The sequence below is a fragment of the Marmota marmota genome, unplaced genomic scaffold (assembly GCF_001458135.2).
Source record: "Marmota marmota marmota unplaced genomic scaffold, marMar, whole genome shotgun sequence".
In the NCBI taxonomy this organism is placed as follows: Eukaryota; Metazoa; Chordata; class Mammalia; order Rodentia; family Sciuridae; genus Marmota; species Marmota marmota.
In genome coordinates, this window is record NW_026000196.1 from 6,490,073 (window position 1) to 6,512,656 (window position 22,584).

At 46.4% G+C, this 22,584-nt stretch overlaps 1 protein-coding gene across 6 annotated transcripts in view; it reads left to right on the top strand.

The window, feature by feature from the left end:
• Positions 1-16,850: 16,850 nt before the first annotated feature.
• Positions 16,851-22,584, top strand: part of Ntrk3 (neurotrophic receptor tyrosine kinase 3) — a 329,603-nt gene continuing 323,869 nt past the window's right edge. For 5 of the 6 annotated variants that reach the window (XM_048790284.1, XM_048790285.1, XM_048790286.1 and 2 more), the window contains exons 1-2: positions 16,851-16,955; positions 17,637-17,708. In XM_048790284.1, the coding sequence (XP_048646241.1) occupies positions 16,927-16,955; positions 17,637-17,708 (101 nt within the window). In that variant the 5' untranslated portion in view covers positions 16,851-16,926. The remainder of the gene's footprint in view (positions 16,956-17,636; positions 17,709-22,584) is intronic. The other variant, XM_048790290.1, reaches the window with a different exon arrangement.

A 22,584-nucleotide genomic window follows, 5' to 3' on the forward strand; every position in this document is an offset into this window, starting at 1 on the left:
GGGTAGACAGTCCATTGTAGCGAAAAGGTGCCAACAGTGAGTATAATGGGAATTTGGGAATAAAGGTAGAGATACTGGGTCTCAAAGGAAGAGTCCAAAAACCATTGAAATGCAGGAGGCATCCAGGAACAGTTGCAATTCCTGAGCCATGTCCCTTGGCCTGCACCCTTCACCCATGCCCTTGTAACATGAGAGCAATGTACAAGTTCAGGGAAGACCAAAGTGACATTGTGTAGCTCCACCCTGCCTCTACCTCTGATCTGGACACTAGCTACCATCCCTCTGTAAATATTAACACCCCATGTCAGCGGGTTGTTGTCTCTCCCTCTGGAGATGACCCACATTCTCCTTGAAAGCATATTCCTTGATTTACCCCAAAGGCTTTTTTTTCTCTTGCGATAACCCCATTTCCCCCTGAATATGTATTTACTTTCCTAAATAAACTTCTGCCTATGCCTTTGACTGTCATGTTCTGAACTTCTTTTCTATCACTTATGCCAAGAACCCCACTGGTCCTCAGTCAAGTTCCCCCTTCTCTCTGGGAACTCCTTGGACCCTTCTTGAGGGACATCTCTTTTTCCATGTCAGGTACACAGTGATGGCTTAGCTTGAGGGTACAGAAGGGCAAATGTCTTCAGGAACAGCAGGCACCAGGCTGTGGCAGCAGGCACACAGTAGGTGCTTTATATATGCGTAAGTGAAATAGCATTCTGGGTCCCATCTGCTGTTGAGGTTCGACCTGGCTAGGTCAGCTGGATCCAGGCTTGAGGGGAGAAGAGCCCACCGAGTACACATGCTCCAGGCTGACATCTGGGCTGGGCATGTAGAGACTAAGGAGAGGCACCGGCCAGCCAGCCCTTCTTCCTGGTTGGAGCAGATGGACATGGATGAGCTTTGTACCAGGGCAGTGCTGAGTATTGCTGTCAGTCTGTTCACTGTCCTCTCTGTGCACACAGCCACCCTCTGCCTGCTTCCCTATTGTGCAGAGTGGGAGAAGAGAGTCGAGTAGGGTGCAGCCTGAAAATCCTGGTGTGCTGTGGCTGGATTCCTCTCCGCAGCCTGTGGGTTTTCCTTCCCCTTCCTCACTGGGTACCATCACCACTTCTTGTCTAGAAGCGGAGGCCCATGCTGCCCTGCCTGCTGAACTCCATCAAGGATCAACTGTAGAGTCTACATTACCAAGCCCCTTGCTTCCTCGAGTGAACCCTGTTTTTGCCTCTTGAGAGGGGAATGCCTGCAGGGATGGGAGCCGAGTTGGGTTTTCCCAGATGGTTTCCCCAGGTGCTGGAGTTGGAGGCAGAGACACCGCTTTGACCTTGAGCTTTCCATTTTCCCACTCTGCCTCCAGCAATCTCTATAACAGACCATGGCTTAATGTCTTTGTTGCAGTCACCTTTCTGGTTGAGGACTTCCCAGACAGTGCCTCGGGCCTTCCTTTGTTGGTTTGGGTGATTTCTTCAGGATATTAAGTGCTTTTGCCCAGGGGTGAGGCTGAGCTAAGAGAGGAGAGATCCTGCAGCATCTGTGCCACACTTATTGAGAGCTTTTTAGAAACCCGGCACCTTGCTTGGCACTGAGGAAGCTAAGGTAAAAGACACAGTCTCTACTCCAAGGATCTCAGAGTCTTGTGAGGGAGACAGGCCTGTCAATAATTAAGACAATGTCTTGAGAGTCTTGTGAGAACCGCAGGCTTTGTTTGGAGCCAGCACTTGCCAGCACACACCACTAAGGCTGGGCAGTTGTTTAAGCAGTGACCATGGGCCCTGAGCTCCTTGGGGGCTTCAGTCACCCGCTTGTCCTCTGTTGTCTCCTAACCTCTGGAAGGCTCAGGAGGAAGCCCCCAGAACCCAGATCCAGCCTTTGGCCAGAGTCCATTTTGTTCTGAGTTTGGTGACAGACCACAGAGAAGAGGGTTTGTGACCTAGAAAAGAGGGGCCCAAGGAAGGCTCTCAGAAGGCAGAGACATCTGGACTGAGTTCTGGAGGATGAGGACTGAGGAGGTTGTGTCAATCAGCATCTCTCCTGGGCGCTCTCTTTCCTGCCTATCTGTCCCTTGACATTGAACCTTAGCCCTGTCCCAGACCTGTGACAGTTCTTCTCCACTGGAGGATGGGGCCCACCTAGTCTCAGTGTCAAGGAGGGGCTGTGGGAATCCCTGCGGGGCCTGAACACTCAATGAGTGCAGAACAGAGCTCAGGGTGAGAGGAGGGCAAACAAAATAAATAGAATGCATCCATCTTTGTTGTCAAGGAATTTATGCTCTCATGAGGGAAGCCAGGCAAATAATGCTGAGACTCACAGGTGACAGGATCACATACTTATATCAGCAGCCACACAGAAATAATTCCCCGGTAATTACAGGGTGAGGCTGGGATCACTGAGGGACTCTAACTGGGTGGGGATGGGTGGTTTGATAAAAGCTTGCTGGAAAGAGGAGGATGCTGCAGATCAGAACCCCAGGAGGAAGTGCTCAGCTCCACAAAGGTTCACTCACTGGGCTGGGACAGGAGCATGGCTCAGAGAAAGCTGGAAGGAGCAGATCTGGGCAGTCCATGGTACTTTGTTCGGCTGACTGGTAAAGTGCAGGCTGAGTTACAACAGGTGGAGGAAGCCATGAGTGGAGTTGGGCAAGGGCGTGGAGGGCCAGGGTCTCATGTTGCATGCCTGTCGCTGCCTCAGCCACTACACCTACAAGCAGGGTTCCTCTCCCTGCCACCGTGGTGGCCCCAGCTCCCGACTTTCATTCCTGTACAATGCAGTAACCACGTTTCTACTTGGAGGGGAAAACAAACATTCTTTGAGCTCTAGCATATTCCAAGCAAAGTGTTAAGTCTTTTACCAACACTATTTTAATCCCCCTTTATAATGACTCCCTGAGGTTGATGTCACTATCCCTGTTGTACAGATGGGTAAATTGAGACCCTGGTCACTCATCAGTGACTAGTGGTAAGTCAAGCCCTGTGCTGACTCCAATGCCCATCATTTTTTTCTCTACATCAGACTGCTTCCAAAAGTCCAAGGAAGAACAGGCATGATGATTCTAGGCAAATCAGTTACTCCGTCTCCCTAAGTGGCTTGATTTTTTAACTCTTCTGTGATGGAAGAATGAGAGGATATTGGAATGAGTGGAATGAGCATCACAAAAGCCATTTATTATCCAAAGTACATGTATGAAGACATGAATTGGTGTGAACATACTTTATATACAACCAGAGATATGAAGAATTGTGCTGTATATGTGCAATAAGAATTGCAATGCATTCCACTGTCATTTATTTTAAAAAAATCAATTAAAAAATTTTAGAAAAGCCATTTATTTACACAGGTCCCATTAGTGGTTTCTCTTTTTCTCTCAGCTCTAATCTGGATTCGAATCTCAGGGAAGCATCTAATTATGCAATGGGTGGGACAGAGGGACCAGGTAAATTAAGAGTCTGTAGCTCTTTATCCACACCCCCAAACCTGCCCCAGTTACAGATTTCCCTGAAGGCTTTGGACTTCTCAATAACGTTTTAGTTTGGTGTGAGAGGCATTTGTTAGCCATCTGGTGGTCTTGTACCTGTGAAGGACACGTTCAATGTCACCTTTGAGAAAGTGGAGCCTACAGCAGGTTAGAACACAGAGGCTGGAAGCTGAACAGTCTGCTCAGAGTCATTGAATGCTTCCGAGTGCGGGTCTTTCTTAGAAGCTGAAGAAATAAAAGAGACAAGGCTAGTTTCTAGAAATAGCAGGAAGGAGGGATTGGTAGGACTTGAATCTAAGAGAGTACAGAATGTACAAAGGCCTTTTGGGAAGATACGGTTGATAGATGGTACTTCCATTGTCCTTCTGGATAGTGTGTCCATGGCAGACATCACTAATAGATCACAGCATTTCCCTGCTCAACCACAGACTCCTTCTTCACACAGCAGTTTCCATTAGCTCTTGCCAACCCACAGGTATTGTTCATATGTTGAAATCTACTCACCGTTGTTGCTCTCTGTTTCGAGTCAGGAGGACTCAGAGGGATCAGTTTGGGAGAGTTCAGGAAATGAAGAGTGAACTGTTCTGTCTGTATTTGCTCTTAGGAGTCAAGGAGAATGTGCACTGTGGAAAAAAGAACTACAGGACAAGGGAGAGGTTAGGCGTCAAGGGTAGAGCTTTAGAAGTGGAATTAATCTCTAATTAGGCAGTAATTAAAGTCATGTGAATAGAGATGCTTTCCAAGAGAGTGAATATATGGGGGAAAAGAACAGATGGTTTATTGCTGGAGGGAAGGAAACTGGTCCTGACACTGCAGCAAGGGAGAGAAGAGTTAAGGAGAGAAACCTGCATTTCCTTCACTTGGGTGAGGAAGACCATCTCTCCAGCCCCCTAAATGCAACCCAGTGGAACCTTCAGAAATTCCGAGTCTGGTTTTCTTCCACACTCTGAGGGATAATGTAACTAATTCCTCCCTTTTAGGTCCCAGATACAACCAGTGTTTTATTAAAAAAGCTGGCCTCAGAGCCTGCCTCCCTCCTGCAGTCCCCACTCCATAACCCTCTGCAGCGCCCAGCCCAGCCCACACTTCCTTCTCCAGGTGTGACTTTCCCCTTCTCTGCGACTTGGTCACATCCCGTCTTACTGTGCACAGAGGAGAGAACCAAATACCACAAATGTGATCTTGTCTTTCTGATGGTTACCTTGACTAATCACTCTGACACTCTCAGGTTCTGGGATAATTATTCCTGCAAACTCAAGGACTCCCTTTCCTCCCAGTGACCTGGAATTACCCTCTAACAATGAAAATGCCCTGAACCTTGGAGCGACTTTTTTTGCATTAACTCGGAGGCAGAGTTGCAGTGAGAAAATCTACCCTTTAAATAGGGGAAAATATTGCCCTCATAAGTCTTTATGCAGTGCACTTGAGCTTAATGCCCACTTACCAATTCGCCTTTATAACTTCCATATTGAGTGAATTAAGTCCTCCATGCGGGTAGTTATTAAAGAAGTGATAAGTGCCTTATAATTCAGTAAAGGGTGGCCTGGCCATTTCATATTTTCCTAAGGAAATTGGCCACCCAAAGGACAATACTCTCAGAACCCCTGGGGCCAGCTGATATTAGGCACAGAACTCACACTATTGGATTATTTTCAAGATAGCTGCTCTGGCCAGGACTAAACTTTACTTCTTGCTCAGCTTTCTCCTTCAAGGCCTATTGAGTAGGAATGGTCTGAATCAACATCTTCTTTCCTGTCTCAGGGTCTTTCTACTCTTGACCAAAGAACCCTTTTCTCTTTTGTTTTGAAGTTAAGATGTCTAGTAGAGTCTGGAAGTTTTATAATCAACATTGTCTGTCTCTCATCTGCACAGAGAAGGAGTCTTTCTCTTAAGACCGCAAGAATTTCAACCCTCTGACCCCAACACCTTGGGCACAGCTTGCTTCTTTCTATCTCATTCTCTTCAAATAGTTGGAGCAAGTACTGGTTCCCATCAAAACCTTGGAGACCATAGCTATTTCTTGACCTGCTGCAAGTTTGCAGTATTCTGAGGAGGGACAGTCATTTATTAGTTTGTTCGTTTAAATTTCTTCTGTGTATCAGGAACTGGGCTGACAGCAAGACAGACAGGTCACCTGCCTTTGTGGGGCTTGCATCCCATTAAAAAAGAGACACAACACACAAGTGAACACTAGGTGAGATATCAGAGTACCTGGCAAGTGATAAGAAAGAAATGTCCAGGGTAGCGTTTCTCATTTTTGGTACTATTGACATTTTTGATTGGATAGATTTTTGTCATGGGGCCTGATGTGCATTGTAAGATGTTTAGAAACACCCTTGGTCTCCACCCACCTCCAGACCCTACTAGACAGCTTAGCTTCCAACCAGGACACAAAGGGGTCTTTGATCAAGGGTGAAAAGATCCTGATGCAGGAAAGGAGACACTGATTCTGACCCCTTCCTCCCCATTGGGCCTTGAAGGACAAAGTCTGAGCAAGAAGAAAAGTTTCGTCCTGGCCAGAGCAGCTAGCTTGAAAATAGTCCAATAGTGTGAGTTCTGTGCCTAATATTAGCTGGCTCCAGGGGTTCTGAGAGTATTTTCCTTTAGGTAGCCAATTTCCTTAGGAAAATATGAAATGGCCAGGCCACCCTTTACTGAATTATTTGCACCTCCCCAATAGTGACAACCAAAAAAGTCTCCAAACATTGACAAATGTCTTCTGAGGTGAGACACAATCCACCCCTGACTTGAGAACTGTTATTCTATTAGCACGTTATAGAGAATGGCTGTAGCTAGGTTGGTCAAGGAAGGACTCTCTTTGAGGTGGTGACATTGTAGAAGAATCCTAAGCTGAAATCTTGACTGAGGGAAATACCAAATTCAAAGGCCCTGAGAGGAGAGAGAAAGAGCTTGATACTTTGGAGAACAGATAGGACACCATCGATGTGGGAGCCCAAATGAGTAAGAGAATGGCTTTATTTGTGTTGAAAGTGGAGTGGCCCGAGCCACATCATGTAGGACTTTGCTGGCTCTGGTGGATTTTAAATTTTATCCCAAATGCAAGTACAGGGGACGTTTGTTTATTGGTTGGTTTATTTTAGTGTGGGAGAGCATGTCCAAATTTATCATGTGTCTCAAAAGCTCATCCTTGCTACTTAGAGGACAGCAGCAGTAGTGAGGTGATGCTGTCTGTGGAGATGGTCTTGAGATGGTATGGATATTGAGAGTGGAGGGAGGAGAGAATCGAGGATGGAGCTTGGCTTGGACAACTGAATGGCACTGGTGCCATTTACTGAGACTCAGTGTGAGGAAAGCCAGGGTTGGTGTCGGATCTGCTGAGATATCAGGTAAGAGTCTGGAGTGAGGAAGAAGGTCTGGCTAGAGGCACACATTTGGGTGCTAGCAGCACAGATGGTGTTCAGAGCGAAGCACCCTGGTGAGGTCACCTTGGCCAGGGAGGGGGGAGGTGAAATAATGAGCCCCAGGGTGAGACCTGGCAGTCTCTAACACTCAGGGATCAAAGAACACAGGATAAGCAAAGAAGGAATATCCAGAGAGTTGAAAGAAACCCAGGAAAGTGTGCAAATAAGAACACCAGAAAGGAGAGAACGTTTCAAGGAAGAAAGAGTGGTTAGCTAGGCAAAAGGCCACCAGGAGACTGAGTAACTGGACATCTAAGAGGTGTCTATTCAATTCACCAACATGGAAATCACTGGTGGCCTTGACAATGTAGTTCCTTCAAAGTGGAGAAACAGAGGGAGATGAGGAAGTAGGGCCTACAAGTGTAGACAATCCCTTTTAAAACATTTGCCATAAAGTGGGGTAGGGACATGAGTTGGTAGCTGGAGAAGGAGACGGAGTCAAGGTGATTTCTTTTTTAGATGGGCTGTACTGGAACATGTTTCTACACTGATGGGAAAATAGAGTAGAGAGAGGAAGTGAGCAGAGAGGAGGAGAAAAATATGAATGTGTTCTTGAGAAGGTGAGAGGGGACCAGGGCAAGAGGAGATCAGAGTTGACAGCTAAATGCTTAAGTTCTGCCCTTGATCCCTTTGGAGGTTCATTTGTTCATTCATCCACTCAGTTGTCCCTGAGCATTTGCGCAGCACTGGAAGAAAGAACCCCTGGTCATTGCCCTTGGAAAACTCATGCTGTGCTGAAGGCCATGGTCATGCAGGGAGGGGAAAATGGAGAACATGTGCCAAGGTGCCAAGGACATTCCTGTCTACGCCTTGTTTGGTGCAAGGGTGCCCCTCTCCATTCACATTCCTGACATTGTGGGCTTCAGACTGAGACTGTCCTTGTAGGAGTCATGTTTATGGGCTTTGAGGGCTATGGAGTCTGTCATTTCCTCTGTTGCTTTGCCCTATTGAGATTTCTCCAGGATGTTGTTCCTGGCTGAGAAGTTCAGTGGTGTACTGTAGGCCACAACCCTCTTCAGAGATCATCCCAGTGCTTGTGGGGACAGACCAGAGCTTTGGGCTGTTCAGGGGGATGAGGACAAGGGCCATGCAGGTGCTGAGCATGGACACCGTTTAGGAAGGAGGTAGGGCAACTGGTTGGCTACTGGGCACTCACCTGGATGGCTGTGCAGGTGTGTGCATATCCTGGGGTAGCTGTCCCTATTTGAGATTCTGGAGGTCAGTATGCATGAATAAGACAGTTATGGTCCCTATTCTCATGGATTATGGCTCTATTATAGAGACCTTGAGAACAAACATGTAATCAAATAATCAAATAAGACAATTACAGATGGCTATTAAGGCTGTGAAGGACATAAACAGTGGCTTGTGCCAGAGAGAAACTGGAGGGGATGGGGACATTTTGCTAACACAGGATGGGTCACAATAGGCTTCTCTGAGAAGGTGATTTTTTTTTTTTCTTGGTGCTACTAGGGATTGAACCCAAGGTGCTTTACCACTGAGCTACATGTATACTCAGCCCTTTTAATTTTTTAGTCTGAGACAGGGTTTTGCTAAGTTTTCAAAAAACTAGCCTTAAATTTGCAATTCTCCTGCCTCATCCTTTCAAGTTTCTGGGATTACAGGCATGAGCCACTGTGTCTAGCTGAGAAGGGGATTTAAAAAAAATATTTCTTTTTTAGTTGACAATGAATCTTTTGTTTTATTTATTTAATCTTAGTACCAATGAATCTTTTGGTACTAATTAACAAACCCAGGGCCTCACACATGCCAGGCAAGTGCTCTACCACTGAGCCCCAGCCCCAGCCCAAGAAGGGAATTTTTGAGTGGAGACCTGAGGGATTGGAAGGAGCCAGAGAAGTGGGTTTCCTGTAGACAGTCCAGCTGGGAATATGCCTGGTGCATGTAAGAAACTGAAGTCAGGCTGGTGCTGCTGGACAAGGGGAGTGCGTCCAGAGAAAGGACCTTGGTGGCCAGCCCAGGAAGGACCTTGGGACACAAACCATGATGTTTGGAGCTTATTTTAATCACAAAGGGAAGCCCTCAGAGGGTGTGATTCCTCTGGCCTAGAGGGAGTTGGAAGAAGGCAGGGAGCCCACTTAGGAGTCATGGTTGTTCTCTAGACAGGAGGCGGTGGCTACCTGGCACGCTGGTGTGTGGGAAAGCTGGGGTCATCATCCCACACCAGCCCAGGCAGCAGCAGTGAAGACAGAGAGAAGCAGGTAGACTGGGAAGGGTAGTGTGGCCTGGGCACAGGCTGGGGTTCAGGCAGAACAGCCTGGACTCCCCAGGGAACTGGTGGACTTGCAAGTGAAATCTTGCTCTGCAGTAGTGAGGAGGAGCGCCCTTGATCTTTTTTTGTGAGGACGCAGCATCTCAGCACCTGAGAAGCACAGGTGTGTACACAAACATTCCTTGTTTCTGGCATGAGCTTTGGAATTGATCAGGAAGCCGGCACAGATGCTGTCGTCTCCCATCTGTTCACTGCAGGATTTGAATGTTCCTTTCTTTGGTCCCAGGGGGTCCCAGATGCAGGACTGGTTCTCCACGGTCCTTGGCATGCAGCTGCTTGTACGCTGGCGTATTAATGTGCTGACATGCTGGGGTCACCAGCCCACGCTGCCCCTGACTGCCCAGGCTCTCAGGTCTGGATCCCCAGGCATCTAGTCCTCCTGCAACAGCTGTCAAGGGAAGGAGAGCTGGTGACTTGGCTAGCATGATCCATTGTGACCCCTCCCCAGCCTCCTGGATGCCTGAGCATGACAGAGCTGTTGTTCCAGACGGTTCGTTTATAACGCTAAACATATCAGATAATTGAAAGCTAATGCTGCTGTCTGGATCACTAGACATAATATACCCGGATAACGAATCAATTGCCTCATTGCACTATAAGGTTTCTAAGTCAAATGCACATTTTGGGTTTGTGCGTGAGCATAGGTGTGGGTATGTGCATGCTCGCAGGAAATGGAATTCCAGGCTCATTTCCCAGTACCCTGCTCTATACTTTAGTTCAGGACTCCCTCAAAGAACAGGATGCAAGTGAGAAGGTGAAGGTGGGGGAGCCGCTCTAGCAGGAAACAGTCTGGGGAAAAGGTCTACCTGTATGCGGCCTTGTTTTCCAATCTTGAGTTTGTGTTGGAGGTGTTGGGTTCATATATGAAAAACGATGGGAAACCCCAGTTTCAGTTCCCTTCTGGCAGGATGCAACTCCAAGAACAGGTATACTGTAGTGATATAGGCACATCCATGATTATAGCAGCACGAGTCTCACTAGCCAAATTAAGGAACCAGCCTAGGTGTCTGACAGTGGATGAACAGATAAAGAAAAAGTGGTGTATATACACAATGGAGTTTTATTCAGTCACAAAGCAGAATGAAATAGATGGAATTTGAGAGCATTATGTTAAGCAAAATAAGCCAAACTCAGAAAGGGTTAAATATTTTCTCTAGAGAGAAAAAAAAAAGGGTGGGGGGAATGGTGGAAGGGAAATCTCATGAAAATTTGAGGGAGATCAGTAGAGTAAAGAAAGGGATTGAGGGGGAGGGGAGGAAAAGTTGAATCACTGGGGAATGAAATTGACCAAATTCTATTGTCCTTTTCTGTTGCATGTGTGAATTTGTAACGAGGATTCCCACTATTGTGAATAATTAAGATGCACTATTTAAAAAAAGGAGGACAGAGGCTGAGCATAATGTTAGTGGAGAACACTTAGGTACCACCAGGTAAACGTGAATCATGACTTTCATCTCCAGGAAAACTTCACTTATCTGGCAACTTCAATTACCCAGAAAGAAGGTGTGAAACAAAGCAGTAAGAAAACAAGGACAAATATCTACCTAGGTGTGCACGACGTATTGTCTGCATGCGTACATGCGTGTGTGCGTTTGTATTCTTTTATATTCTTTCAGACCCTGACTTAGATTGTATTACACTTACCACAGCAGCATTGGGATTTGCTGTGATGGCACTAGTGACGCACGTTGGCACTCAACTGGGGACTTAGACATTGCCTTCTCTAACCCTCCTCTCTACCAGATTTCTTCTAATGAAACTGAGGACTGGAGAGGATTGAGGAGCCAGCCTATAGGCATCCAGCTTCCAATGTCATCTCCAGGTCAGCCTGCCTGAAGGTGCCAGCTCTTAGCCACTGTACTTCAAGAGGCTACAGAGGAGACTGGTTAGAGCACAGTGGAAGGAAGGAAGGGCCCTGGGGGCAGTTGTTTAAGAGGCGATGGCCCACAGCCTCATATAAAAAAAAAAAAGAGCCAGAAAATTGTTAAAGATAGATGCAATAACCATTAGGGTCAGAAATTATATGAGGGTCAGGCCATTTGGGGTAGCGGGACTTGTGTGAATCTCTGAAAACTTGACAGTGTAAGAGCCCACCAGACTAGTTAGGCTGGTCACGATGATGTAGGGCTACAAGGAAAATGGATATCATGTTCTGTCCACCGGGCTTAAGAAGGCAAAGGGGTGTATAATATATTTTAAGGGCAAAAAAAGAAACATCCAGGAAAGAGGTTGCAAATGCAAAGGTTTTGCACTTAAATTTAGTTGTGTGGAAAATTTGGATATGAAGAATAGCTCATTAACAGCAGTGAGAAGTCACAGTGAAGCAATGTGACAAGCAAGGGAGGAAAGGGGCAGGATTGGAAAAATGGGTCTTCCATGTCTACAGGAAGGAGGAGGAAAGGATGCTCCTAAGTCCTACTAACCAAGCTTCTCTCTTTCCAAGTGCCCACGTGACCAGCTAGGGCCTTCCCGGGGAAGGGTACCTTGTCCCTCTTGTGGGCTGCCTCACCTTCATTCTCTCAGGCGAGATAACAGCAGACATTTCAGTGTCCTAAAGTTGTCTGTCTTGAGAAGGCATAGACATTCAACAGTCAATCTTGGAGGCCTAATCCACTCTTAAACATATCCACTTGACATGTTTTTAATTAAAATATGGACCTCACAGTCTGTGCCATCTAATTTTTAGATGCGAAAAGATTGCCAGTTCATTTCCATATTGGACCAAGCAAAACAGAAAGAGGAAGAGAAAGCTGTGGTACAAAAGTACAACCTAATTTATTCTAGCACAGAGGGTTTTTGTGTTCTCTGTGGATGTATCAATTAATAATTTATGCCATGTCCTATTCCAAAAATGGGTTTGAAGCAGGAACCTGTGGCCTGGGGTCTCTGGGGCTCCGTGTAGCTACTGTGAATCAAGGAGAGTGGCTCTGTTTCTGGAGATTCTTGAATACTTCTAAAGAGGCTCTGCCTAGCCATCTCCTCACTCCCTCCCACTCGAGTCCACCAGAGGCATCGTGTTCTTTGATCACAAAGGTGCTCACTGACTTCACCAGGGTTTCTGAGCTGCAGCCCAAAGCCCGGCTCTGGAGGTTGATATTGTACCTCACTTCCTCCCTCTTTCTGGAAAAGGGGTGCATCAAGACTCTTGGCAGGGTAGCAATTCTGTGGTGTAATGGCAAGAAAACGGGGACAGGACATTAGATTGGCTCTATGGATGGAATATTTTTCATTTCTGCAGAATGAAGAGTCCTGGGGAATTCAGGAGAGGAACCTTTCAGTGGAGGAGAAAGGCTGTTCAGTGTAGCCCTTCCAGAGACTGTTATTGCTTCTGGAATGTGTAGCCTGCCTTGGGGCACAGCCCAGAGGGTCTGAGAGCCCCTCATTTTCCCTCAAGTAATGCCCTTGACTTGATAGTGTCATGGAAACCATGGCTTTGTGTTTTTTTCTCTTACCTTGGACTCAGTGACCTAGAAGCAGGCTTCTTTGTTTTGGCTTGAGGCCTCCTAGTGTTTGCTTGTGCAAAGCAGTCATTTTCAAAATTGATGTCATCTTAAGCCCTGGGACTCTTGCATCAATGTTGATCTTCGGCAGAAGCTGGATGTAATAAGGCAGGGCCTCTCCATCTCAGAGCTGTGAACTTCTGGGGCCAGTAGTTTGTCATGGGCTGTCCTGTCTGTGGCAAGGTGTTTAGCAGCATCTGTGGCCTCTACCCACAAGATATTAGTGTTACTCTCTTCCCCCAGTTGTGGCAACGAAGCATGTCTCCAGACATAGCCAAAGGTCTTCTGGAAGGCAAAATTTCCTTCTTTTGAAGATCACTGTGTGAAGACCTTAAAGTAGGGGCTGTTGATTTAGAGCAGGAGAGGGATACTGGTGTGCCACCTCTTGACTCTCTCTCCACCCCTCCTCTCCCTGTCCATGGTTGAAACAGGGACATCCAGATGGAGAACTGGGCTGCAGGTCTGTGGGGTCAACCAGCGTCATGCACTCTGCCACATTCCCATCGCTGTTCTGAGCTCTTCTGCCTTCTCGCTTGCACAGCAGGAGTGGGTTTGTGAGAGGCCTTTGCAGGGGAAGCTGGTCCAGCCTGTGGTTCTGGAACAGAGCACTCAGCTGTGGCTCTGCACAGGGTTCAAGTACCTGACCTTCCTTTAAAAATGTATAGTTATTGATGTTTTTCAAATGACACACACACACACACACAAAAATACTCTATGGAAACAACTGGAACAACCCAGAAAAACACAGAAATGGAGGAGACATATGTCATTATACTAGACAGAGAATCCACTCTACTATTAGCAAAAGCAAAACAGCTGGGCACGGTGGGTGGCACACACCTGTAATCCCAGAGACTCCAGAGGCTGAGGCAGGAGGCAGGAGGATCCTAAGTTCAAGGTCAGTTTGTGCAATTTAGCAAGACCTATCTCAAAGCAAAAAATAAAAAGGGCTGGGAATGTGGCTTAGTGGTAGAATGCTCCTGGGTTCAATTTCCAGTGCAAAACACACACACACACACACACACACACACCCCAAACACCTTCCCTCCTCCTCTTCATTTATTTATTATATTTTGTAGAGCCACTTAAACTTGTGGCCTCCCTATTAGCACAAGCCAGCCAGCAGAGTTACCATAACTGACCCCTCTGGTCTGGTACCAAGCAGTGAGTCATAAGAAAACTTGGCAGGCGCCTGCTGATGTCATCTAAAATGGCTGCATCTTCACTGTTTCTATCCACCTTGAAACCTGCTCTGATGTGGCCATCGGTTGTTTCTTGACTCTGTTTATAAATTTCTGCACTAACAGTTTTCCTGGAGGTCATGAATGACAAGTTTCCCTCACCCTTCTGCCCCATGGGGTTTTTATCAATGATTTCTGAGAAATGACAACTTGCAGCAGAAGCATGATGCCATTTTTAGCTTGGAAACTGAGAAAAGATGGCTCACCTTCTCTACGGGATGAGAGGAAACCATCTCCGTGGCTGGTGCTTCCTGAGGACCTGTCCCACAAGGCCTCCTCAACATGCTCCTTCAGGCCTCATGTCATTCTCATGAGGCAGGTATTTTATTGGACCCATGTGACAGGGTCACATGGCACAGACAGGGGAAGTAACCTGGGTAGGGTCTTGTGGGTTGAGTCATCCTGGGGCGGGGCTGGGCTGGGCTGTGTGCCCTGGTAGCTAGACCCTACGTAAAGGTCACTGACCATTTTCTATAAAGAGCCAGAGTAAATGTTTCAGGTTTTGTGGACCACGCTGTCTCTGCAGCAACTGTCCAACTCTGTCATGACTTGAGAGTAGCCACAGACAGTGAGTATGAATGTGGAACTTTGAATTTCACTTAGTTTTCACAGGTCACAAAATATGATTCTTTTTTTGATTTTCACAAAAAATGTAAAAGCTTAATTCAGCTCTAGGCCTAGCAGACAGTGGGCTGGATTTGGCCCCTGGGCTGTGGTTTGCCAGTCACTTTTCTAGAGCCCCGGCTTCTAATCATGCTGTTGTTCTGTGGCTGTAAAACAAAATGCCATTTCCTGATTTAGGGAAACTCAGATGTTATCAGAAGAAATGGGAGCCATTATTTTATTTACCAGAGGACTCTTTGCATTGAGTTTGTTCATTTCCCCCCATATCTCAGTGTGCGTAAGGTGGGTAAGGGTCAGTTTGTGGGAATGGGGGTGTGAGGGCAAAATGAATAAAGTTTTAGAATACCATAATGATTGACAACTCAACCATCATAAAAACACATTTATAGAATGCTAATGTGGACAGAGGAAAAGGATTTCATCTATTTAAATAATTTGGTTGACAGCTACTTGTTGGGAGCAGATCCTTACAGGAAACTGGGTTCCCATGTATGAATGGTACTCTGTACAAACACTGTGATCTAATTAGTAATTGATGTGACCATGGCCCAGGCAATATGCTGGGGGGACTTGGTGGTCAGGGAGTTCTACCTCCCCTCCCTGGCCATCCTTTTCATCTGAAATGTTGCCAAGATCCCTACCTTGGTGGGACCAGACCAAGCAAACTGCCCTGCAGTCATAAGACTTCCAGGGAGAAGACTTTGAATTTGGAATCCAATACTATCCTGTCCACCTGGTCCATGTCCCCAGCAGATGCCAGCGTCTCTGGCTGGTCAGCAGGGTCTCTGGGAGAATGTGGTACAAAACAGGCTCTCGGCATCCCTTGTCACTGTGTGGTTCTGAAATGCTTCCAGAGGCCCTGGCAGCCACAGCCCTGCTGCTTTCTTGGCTCTGAATAGACTTGGTGGCAGATGGCAGAGCCATGGGTGTGGTGAGGCTGGAGAGGAGACGTCTGGGGAAGGTGGCTGTCACTTTTCTGGCCTGAGTGTGCCTTGAGTACCTCTGTCCCAGGGTGAACTGTCACCTCTCTGTACTCTTCACTGAGATGGTACCTAGACCTCTTGGGCACTGACCAGAGGGTCTAATCCTGGAGGGAAAGGTGGACAGTGGAAGGCCTTTCCCTGAAATCTTTTGATTCTCTGGGGACAGCAGGAGTGTATGGACATTTGCTTTTCACATGGCTTTAGAGCCAGAAAGGCCCTTGGTAATCAATACGGTAGCAATGATTTTCGACCTGGGGACCCCCAGAATTGCAATGAGCGGGGTTTGTCTCTAGCATTTTTGTCAATGTGAGGAAACCCAGAAATGAGACTCATACCTTTGAACAGCCTTTTCATGTTAATAACGTTTTCCAAGTTTCTTGGCTTTGGGCTGGAATTTAGGCACCAGATGAATTAGCTCTGGCTTGTGTCTGTTATTGAAAAGCTGTGCTTAACAGCAATTTATATCTCTGATTAATAATCTGAGGTGAATTAATTATTACTTAATATATGTAGTGTGCTTGCTAGATACAAACCTCCTTAAACACGAGGTCTCTTGGGGGAAAGCTCTAGAAAGACATTGAAAAGGCGAGGAAATTGCTGATCTAGTGCAACCCTCTCCTGTTACAAATGAAAAAATGAGAGACCCCAAAAGCTTAGAGCACTTGCTCAAAGCCACTGAGACTTAAGTCTCAGAGATAAGGCTCAAATGTGACTTCTAGACTACTCGTTCCTCACTCTTTTTATAAATACTATAGTGCTGCACTGGTCTTAGGGAGCTTCCTCCTCTCTGGAGTCAGCGCAGCCAAATCGAATCATTGGTTTTCTTGGGCTGCAGGTTGGATTGGGCTGTAGTCACTGTTAGTGTCCGGTCCCTGGTGGGTGCCTGAGCCAGGAGTGTGTTTGGCTGAGCTTTTCTACCCAGAAGCTATGCCCACAGGCAAGCCATACCCTCCTTTTTATAATCCATGTTATTTGTATTGTTTCTATGGTCAGGAGCTAAGGGAAAAAATGCTTCCCTTAGGAAATTCTAAATAGGAAAAAAGAAGGAAAGGAGACAGAGGGAAACTGAGTCAGGAAGGACAAGCAGGGAGGTTGGGTTTCATGTCTCTAAAAAGTAGATTCTTTCTGGAGCTAAGAGGGAGGTGCCGAATGCTACATCCGTGGGCCAGGCCCTTTGAGCCCACGAGTCCGCTTCATTGTCACAATGAATTCCACCACACAGAGGAAGAAACTGAGGCTCAGAGATATTGGTGGCTTGGCAGAAGGCCCAGCTTGCATTTGACCCATCCAGGACTCCAACTCAGTCATTGCTGTTGCTCCGGCCGACCTGACCCTTGCCTCTCCTTCCTTGCAGACACATAGAGAACTGGCGCAGCCTGCACACTCTCAATGCCGTGGACATGGAGCTCTACACTGGACTCCAAAAGCTGTGAGTATGCCAGGCCACGGACAGGGCCTCTTGCTGTGGCAGGGGTGGAATGCCACCTGTCTGATTTTGCAAGGGTGACAGTCAAGGCAAGCCTGCGGTCTGCTTTCCCCACTGTGGGTCTTAATGGGAGGGTTGGCACCACCCACTTAGACGATGTCAGGGGCCATTTTCCTCATTCCCTCACCTTTCACCTTAGCCCAGAGAGCCCGGAGATTGTGTGACCACACCCTGAAATTAGGATTTCAAAGCAGACCCTGCACCCAGGCCTGCTGAGCTAGAATTCTTTCCTTGATCTTGAAAAAATCTAGTGCTAGATTTCCCATACACCTCCTCCAGGGGACTTCGGAGCTAGAGACTATTGGGGAACCAGGGTAGGGACAACAAGAAGGCACAGGGAGGGTTGTAGCCCTGTTGTTGCTGAATTGGAAGGAGCTCCTGTTCTTGCCCACTGATCAGGATGGGTAGAGGGCCATTGCCAGCTCTGCCTGCTCATATCCCAAGTCCTAAACCAGGTTCCCAAAGGGTGTGAGCCCAGAGGCCTCTCACCGAGACCTGCAGTTAGGCCAGGGATGCAATCAGGGATGATTGGTGATGAAGAGATGCAGAAAACCCTTAGGGGTCTGAAATCCTGCAAACCCCCACTCCTGGAGCTCTGCTGATCTTCTTTTTCTTCTTGCACAGGACCATCAAGAATTCAGGACTCCGGAGCATCCAGCCCAGGGCCTTTGCCAAGAACCCCCACTTGCGCTATATGTGAGTAGAGGTGGGCAGCAGGGAGCAGGTGGGGGTGCACACATGGTGACAATTCTGGGCAGCAAAACTGGAGACCTGAAATCTCGGTCTGGTTTTGCTACTGGATGCTATTGGGCAATGCCCTTAACTTTTTGGAGCCTCCAGTTTTGTCTCTTAAAATGGATTTGATAACGACTAAGATTCCTATCAGAAGGAGAAGTCTAAGACCTGAGATGAGAGGGAGGATCTCCTGGCTTTCAAGTTTGTATACACTTTTCATGATGACATTTGCATTTGCACTTCCAAGACCATGTTAGATCCATAATTGTGTGTGTGTGTGTGTGTTGGAGTTGGTATTGGGGGGTTGGAGGAAGAGAGAAAGCAAGACCAGACCAAGTGTGTCTAGATAAATTCTAGGTTCAATGGAAAAGAGCTCAGAGAAGTGGAGACACCTGTATAAGTTAACAGGACTTTGTTTGGGACAAGATGTAGGTTACCCATCTTTGGGTGGGGTTCCTGTCTGTCTGTGCTTCTCTCACCCAGTCTCTCCCCTCTCTGCTTCGTCTGATTGGTGAAATGGCTTCCTTAAGGGTTGGGTCTGGCTAGATTCTAGTGGGGGTTGAATCACCAGAGCTTGCTGCTTCCTCTTCAGGCCTAGTCCTGGACTGATTGATCTCAGGATTCAGTGGGAGCCTGCCATTCCTGGGAAGGAGGTGACTGATCAGGGAAACACACCAACTCACCGCATCCCATCCACAGGGGCATGCTTGTTGTCTAGGTCATCTCTCCCTCACAGACTTGCCTGGACATCCAGTGGGTGTGTTCCCAAAGAGCAAAGATTCTGCAGGAAGCAGGTGGGGTGAGTCTAATGCATTTGGGGGAGAAAACAGAGAAGGGCCATTCAGACTAGTCTTTCCTTTGGCCTCTGGGGAGTCTTACTGATAATTGGCATTTGATAACTGGAAGGGCAGCATGGCTGGCTAGAAATCTCTTATGAAGAGTCCATGCTTCCAAGGGAAGCTGTTGGGAAGAGGAGGGCAGGGTAGGTGGTGAAAGGGTAAAAGATCCTAGGGAATTATGGTGGGGGAGTTGCTTTCTCTTCTGGAGAGTCCTGGTCTTACCCTCAGGCCTCAGTGTATTTTTCCAAGCAGGTTGTTAGTTCTTAGTTTGTTTATCATTTAAGGCCATCTCTGCTTTCTGATAAACTTTCTTTCCTTCCTCTGAAAATAGAAAGCTCTATGACCATTGCTTAGGGCCAGATGTATTAGCTATAGGGGCCAAACCTCCCTTTCAACTGTCTAATTTGCTTCCTACCCCCTTGCCCTGCTTTAGTCTCTGTGGCATGAGTCACCTGATGTGTTTTCTTTGCAGCTGTAGGAATAGCTGGGACCAAAGGAGGGCCTTGGACCAGATGTTCCAGGTGTTTATTTTATTGGGGATTTGAGTTTCATTGTGTAAAACATCCCAAGGGAAAGAGCTTTTGACATCTGAGAAGTCTCTCTTTTCATAGTAACTCATACAAAGGTCACAAAGCCACATGCCATGGCAGGCCAGGTGGGGACAGGCTGGGGACCACATGTCCCCTCTGAAGAGTCAGCCAGTAAACATATCCAGCTGACTGCTGCCACTAGGAGGTGGAGGCCCAGTGTCCCAGACCTTGCTGTTTTGTCAAATGAGCTGGTGGTGATCCAGTTAAAGTACTCAATTTTTTTAAAAAACATTTATTTATTTATATATTTATTTATTATCAAATCTCTGGTTGTAAAAAAGTACTCAATTTTTAAATGCTGGCAACTAAAACCAAGCCCCTTTAACTCCATAGCCCCCCAAAAAACTACTCCTTGGATAAAATATGGCATGCAGAGTGCTCATTTGTAGCATAGGGTCGTATTTAGGGGAAGTTGGCTATCAGTAGGGGAGAAGATTTGTCCCCTTGGAGGACAGGGCCCAGATGCTAGACCTTCTAAGGGATGGTGTTACCTGAAGCTCTCATGGCTTCAGGGCTCATCGTGTTTTTCTGGGCCACCAAAGTGGGAACAGGGGTGCATTTTGGACTATGGGTGTCTCTCAGTGGCAGGTTGTACCAGAATGTGTCTTTGGCTTGCCCTTGGGGTTCCCTAGAAGAGGGCTGTGACCTGACATCTCTTTTGGGATGGTTTGGGCTCTGTTGGTTGGTGGGCAGTGACAAAGGCTGGCTGGGCTTGCAAGATTTGCAAGGTGTTGTGGGCTGGGGGATCTTGTTGGAGCGGGTCCTGATGTTACCGGAGAACCTGCTTTTGACCTTGAGCCCTATTTTTCCTGGGCACACTGGCCACTCTTGCCAAAGTGCTTGTTTTGGGGGATCATTGAGAGGCATGGGTCACTATATTCCACCCCCATTTGGGTCTGGCTACCCACTGGGGGGTATCAGGATGCTCAGCTTGGTGGGAAAAGGTCAGTACCCAGTCAAGCAGCACTGATGACACCACAGGGACCCCAGAGAAGCCTGAGGGTCACAGACAGAAGGGTCAATAGGAGGAGGCTTATGATCTGGCTCCGTCCATGGGTTTTGTTTATTAACTTTTCCCATTTATGAAGACACACCCCAAATTCTGACTGAGTGAATTTCCCGGCAGCTTTGGGACATTTTCTCCTGGCAAATGGGCCAGGTTTCACTGCTGTCTCACAACATCTTCTATTTCTGTCTCCTAAATGCATTTACAAGTCTTCAGGCCCCAGCTGAGCAATCACAAGATGATCACTTACTCCAACACTAATTGCCAAGCCCTGGCTTGGTGGCTTTTTCTTTTCTTTCTTTCTTTCTTTTTTTTTTTTTTTTTAGGGTGATGGCTGAGAAGACTTTTCTTCTCCCCTCTGTACAGAATAAGACACAGGAAGTGATATCACTGCCGTCTGTACCCATGTCAAGTTATCTAAGGGTTCTGATTATGTCAGCTCTCCCTCACCCCAAGCCACCCCTAATATTAGTGTAATTCTTCCCCACACCAGAAAATGAGCTGCGGATGTTAAGGCCAGGATGTTTGCTACAAAGAAGGTTGAGATGAGGACCTAATTAGGACCTAGGGGCTTATTCCAACACTAGTGAGGGATGACCATCTCTTCTTGGCTACTTCAGTTTTCTCAGTCTTTTGTTGAATGTGGAAAATGAGGTATTGATTAATGTACACCCAGGAAAATCCTTTTTGAGAGACTAGAAGATTCTTGACCCTCATATTTAGATTAAGGATCCTTAAGGCTAAAGATTTCCCAAAACGGTCACTGGAGTAACTATTTGCTAATCTGCAAAGTGGGGCATAATGAAATAATGTTTATTCCAGGCATGGATGCAATAGTGATTAGATGACAGGAGCTTCATATAGCTCTTAGCCCAGTGCCTGGCAAATTGTTGAGTTCAGAAACGACAGTTGTTCATAATGAGAGCAATTATTACATTATTGCTGGTGGTGATAATAGGACCAAAGTGGAGGGATAAGGTTACCTGATGGCTGTCCTGGCCTCTTCTTCATTCTGGATTTCTGTCCCACAATGCAATTCATCTCTCTGTGACTGGAATATTCACATCTTCAATCTGTGGTGTCTTTCTTGCATATGGATGAATAAACCTGGAAAAATTTCTCTGTTCTCTTCGTTTAGTACCCCCTGCTCTGGACTCTACCTAGACCCCTTGGTGGGTACTGTGAGTTTCAGACAGGATCTGAGCAATGGCTGTGGATGAGTCGACAACTATCTTTGTTTCTAATTGATCAGAGACCACACCCACCAATACTATTGAACTTGGAATTTTCACCGAATCCCCTGAACTCCACTTCTGCAGCCGGTTCCTCTCTCCCTTTTTGGAGTTTTGTTTTCTCTGGCATGGCTCACACGAGACCAGATCTCTACTGTCTGGAGTCCTCATAGGTAGATAAATGCAGATGCCTGTCTCTGAGCTGCATATGGCACTTTCATCTTAGAGCACCCCCTGATTTTCAAAGTGCTTCATAATTCCCTCATTGAATTCTTATAATCACTCTGGGGGTAGCCTTATTTTACAGGCCAGGAGACAAGACCAGGAAGGTCTCATTTGTAAGTAGCAGAAGCAGGGTCCTCTGGTTCTCTTTCCAGGAATCTTTCTACCATGCCTATGGGCCAAAAGGGACAATCTTTTTTTATAGAAGGAACTACAAAACTAAATCCTAAGATGTTTAGAAAATTAAATTAAAAATACTAGTCTCCAAGTAGAAGAGGGCAAGACTAACTTGAGAACTTCCTATATGCTAAGATTCTGCAGATTTCTTACTTCTCACAGTAACTGTAAGTGTGGGCTCCTCTCTCCCCATTTTGAAGATGAGAACATTGAGTCTTAGAAGTTATGCTGAGTTCTTTTAAGGTCATACAATAAAGTAGAGGATCAGTTAGGATGTGGACTCTGGTCCTTTTGGCTCTGAAATCCAGGTAGTACTTTTATATCCCACAGTGTTTTTTTTTTTTCTCTATGGTTTTTTTTACAGCAAAAACTTCTTATGGGAGGGGTGGAGGTCTTTAAAGTTTTATTAGAGAGTTGCTGTTTCTTCTGGGGATTTCCACCATCCACCCTCAAAGAGCTCTGTTGAGAAAGCTCTGTTTAGTTTCTTTTTCTATTCAGGTCAAATCCTATAACAACAGTTACATTACAAACTGAGTATCTTTATTATGAAGGATTTCTTAGCATTAGCCTATGGCCTACTTATTTCCAAGAATATTTATTTATTTATTTATTTATTTATTTTTTTAAATTTTTTATTGTGGGTTGTTCAAAACATTACAAATTTCTTGACATATCATATTCCACACTTTGATTCAAGTGGGTTATGAACTCCCACCTTCACCCCATACACAGATTGCAGAATCACATCAGTTACACATCCATTGATTTACA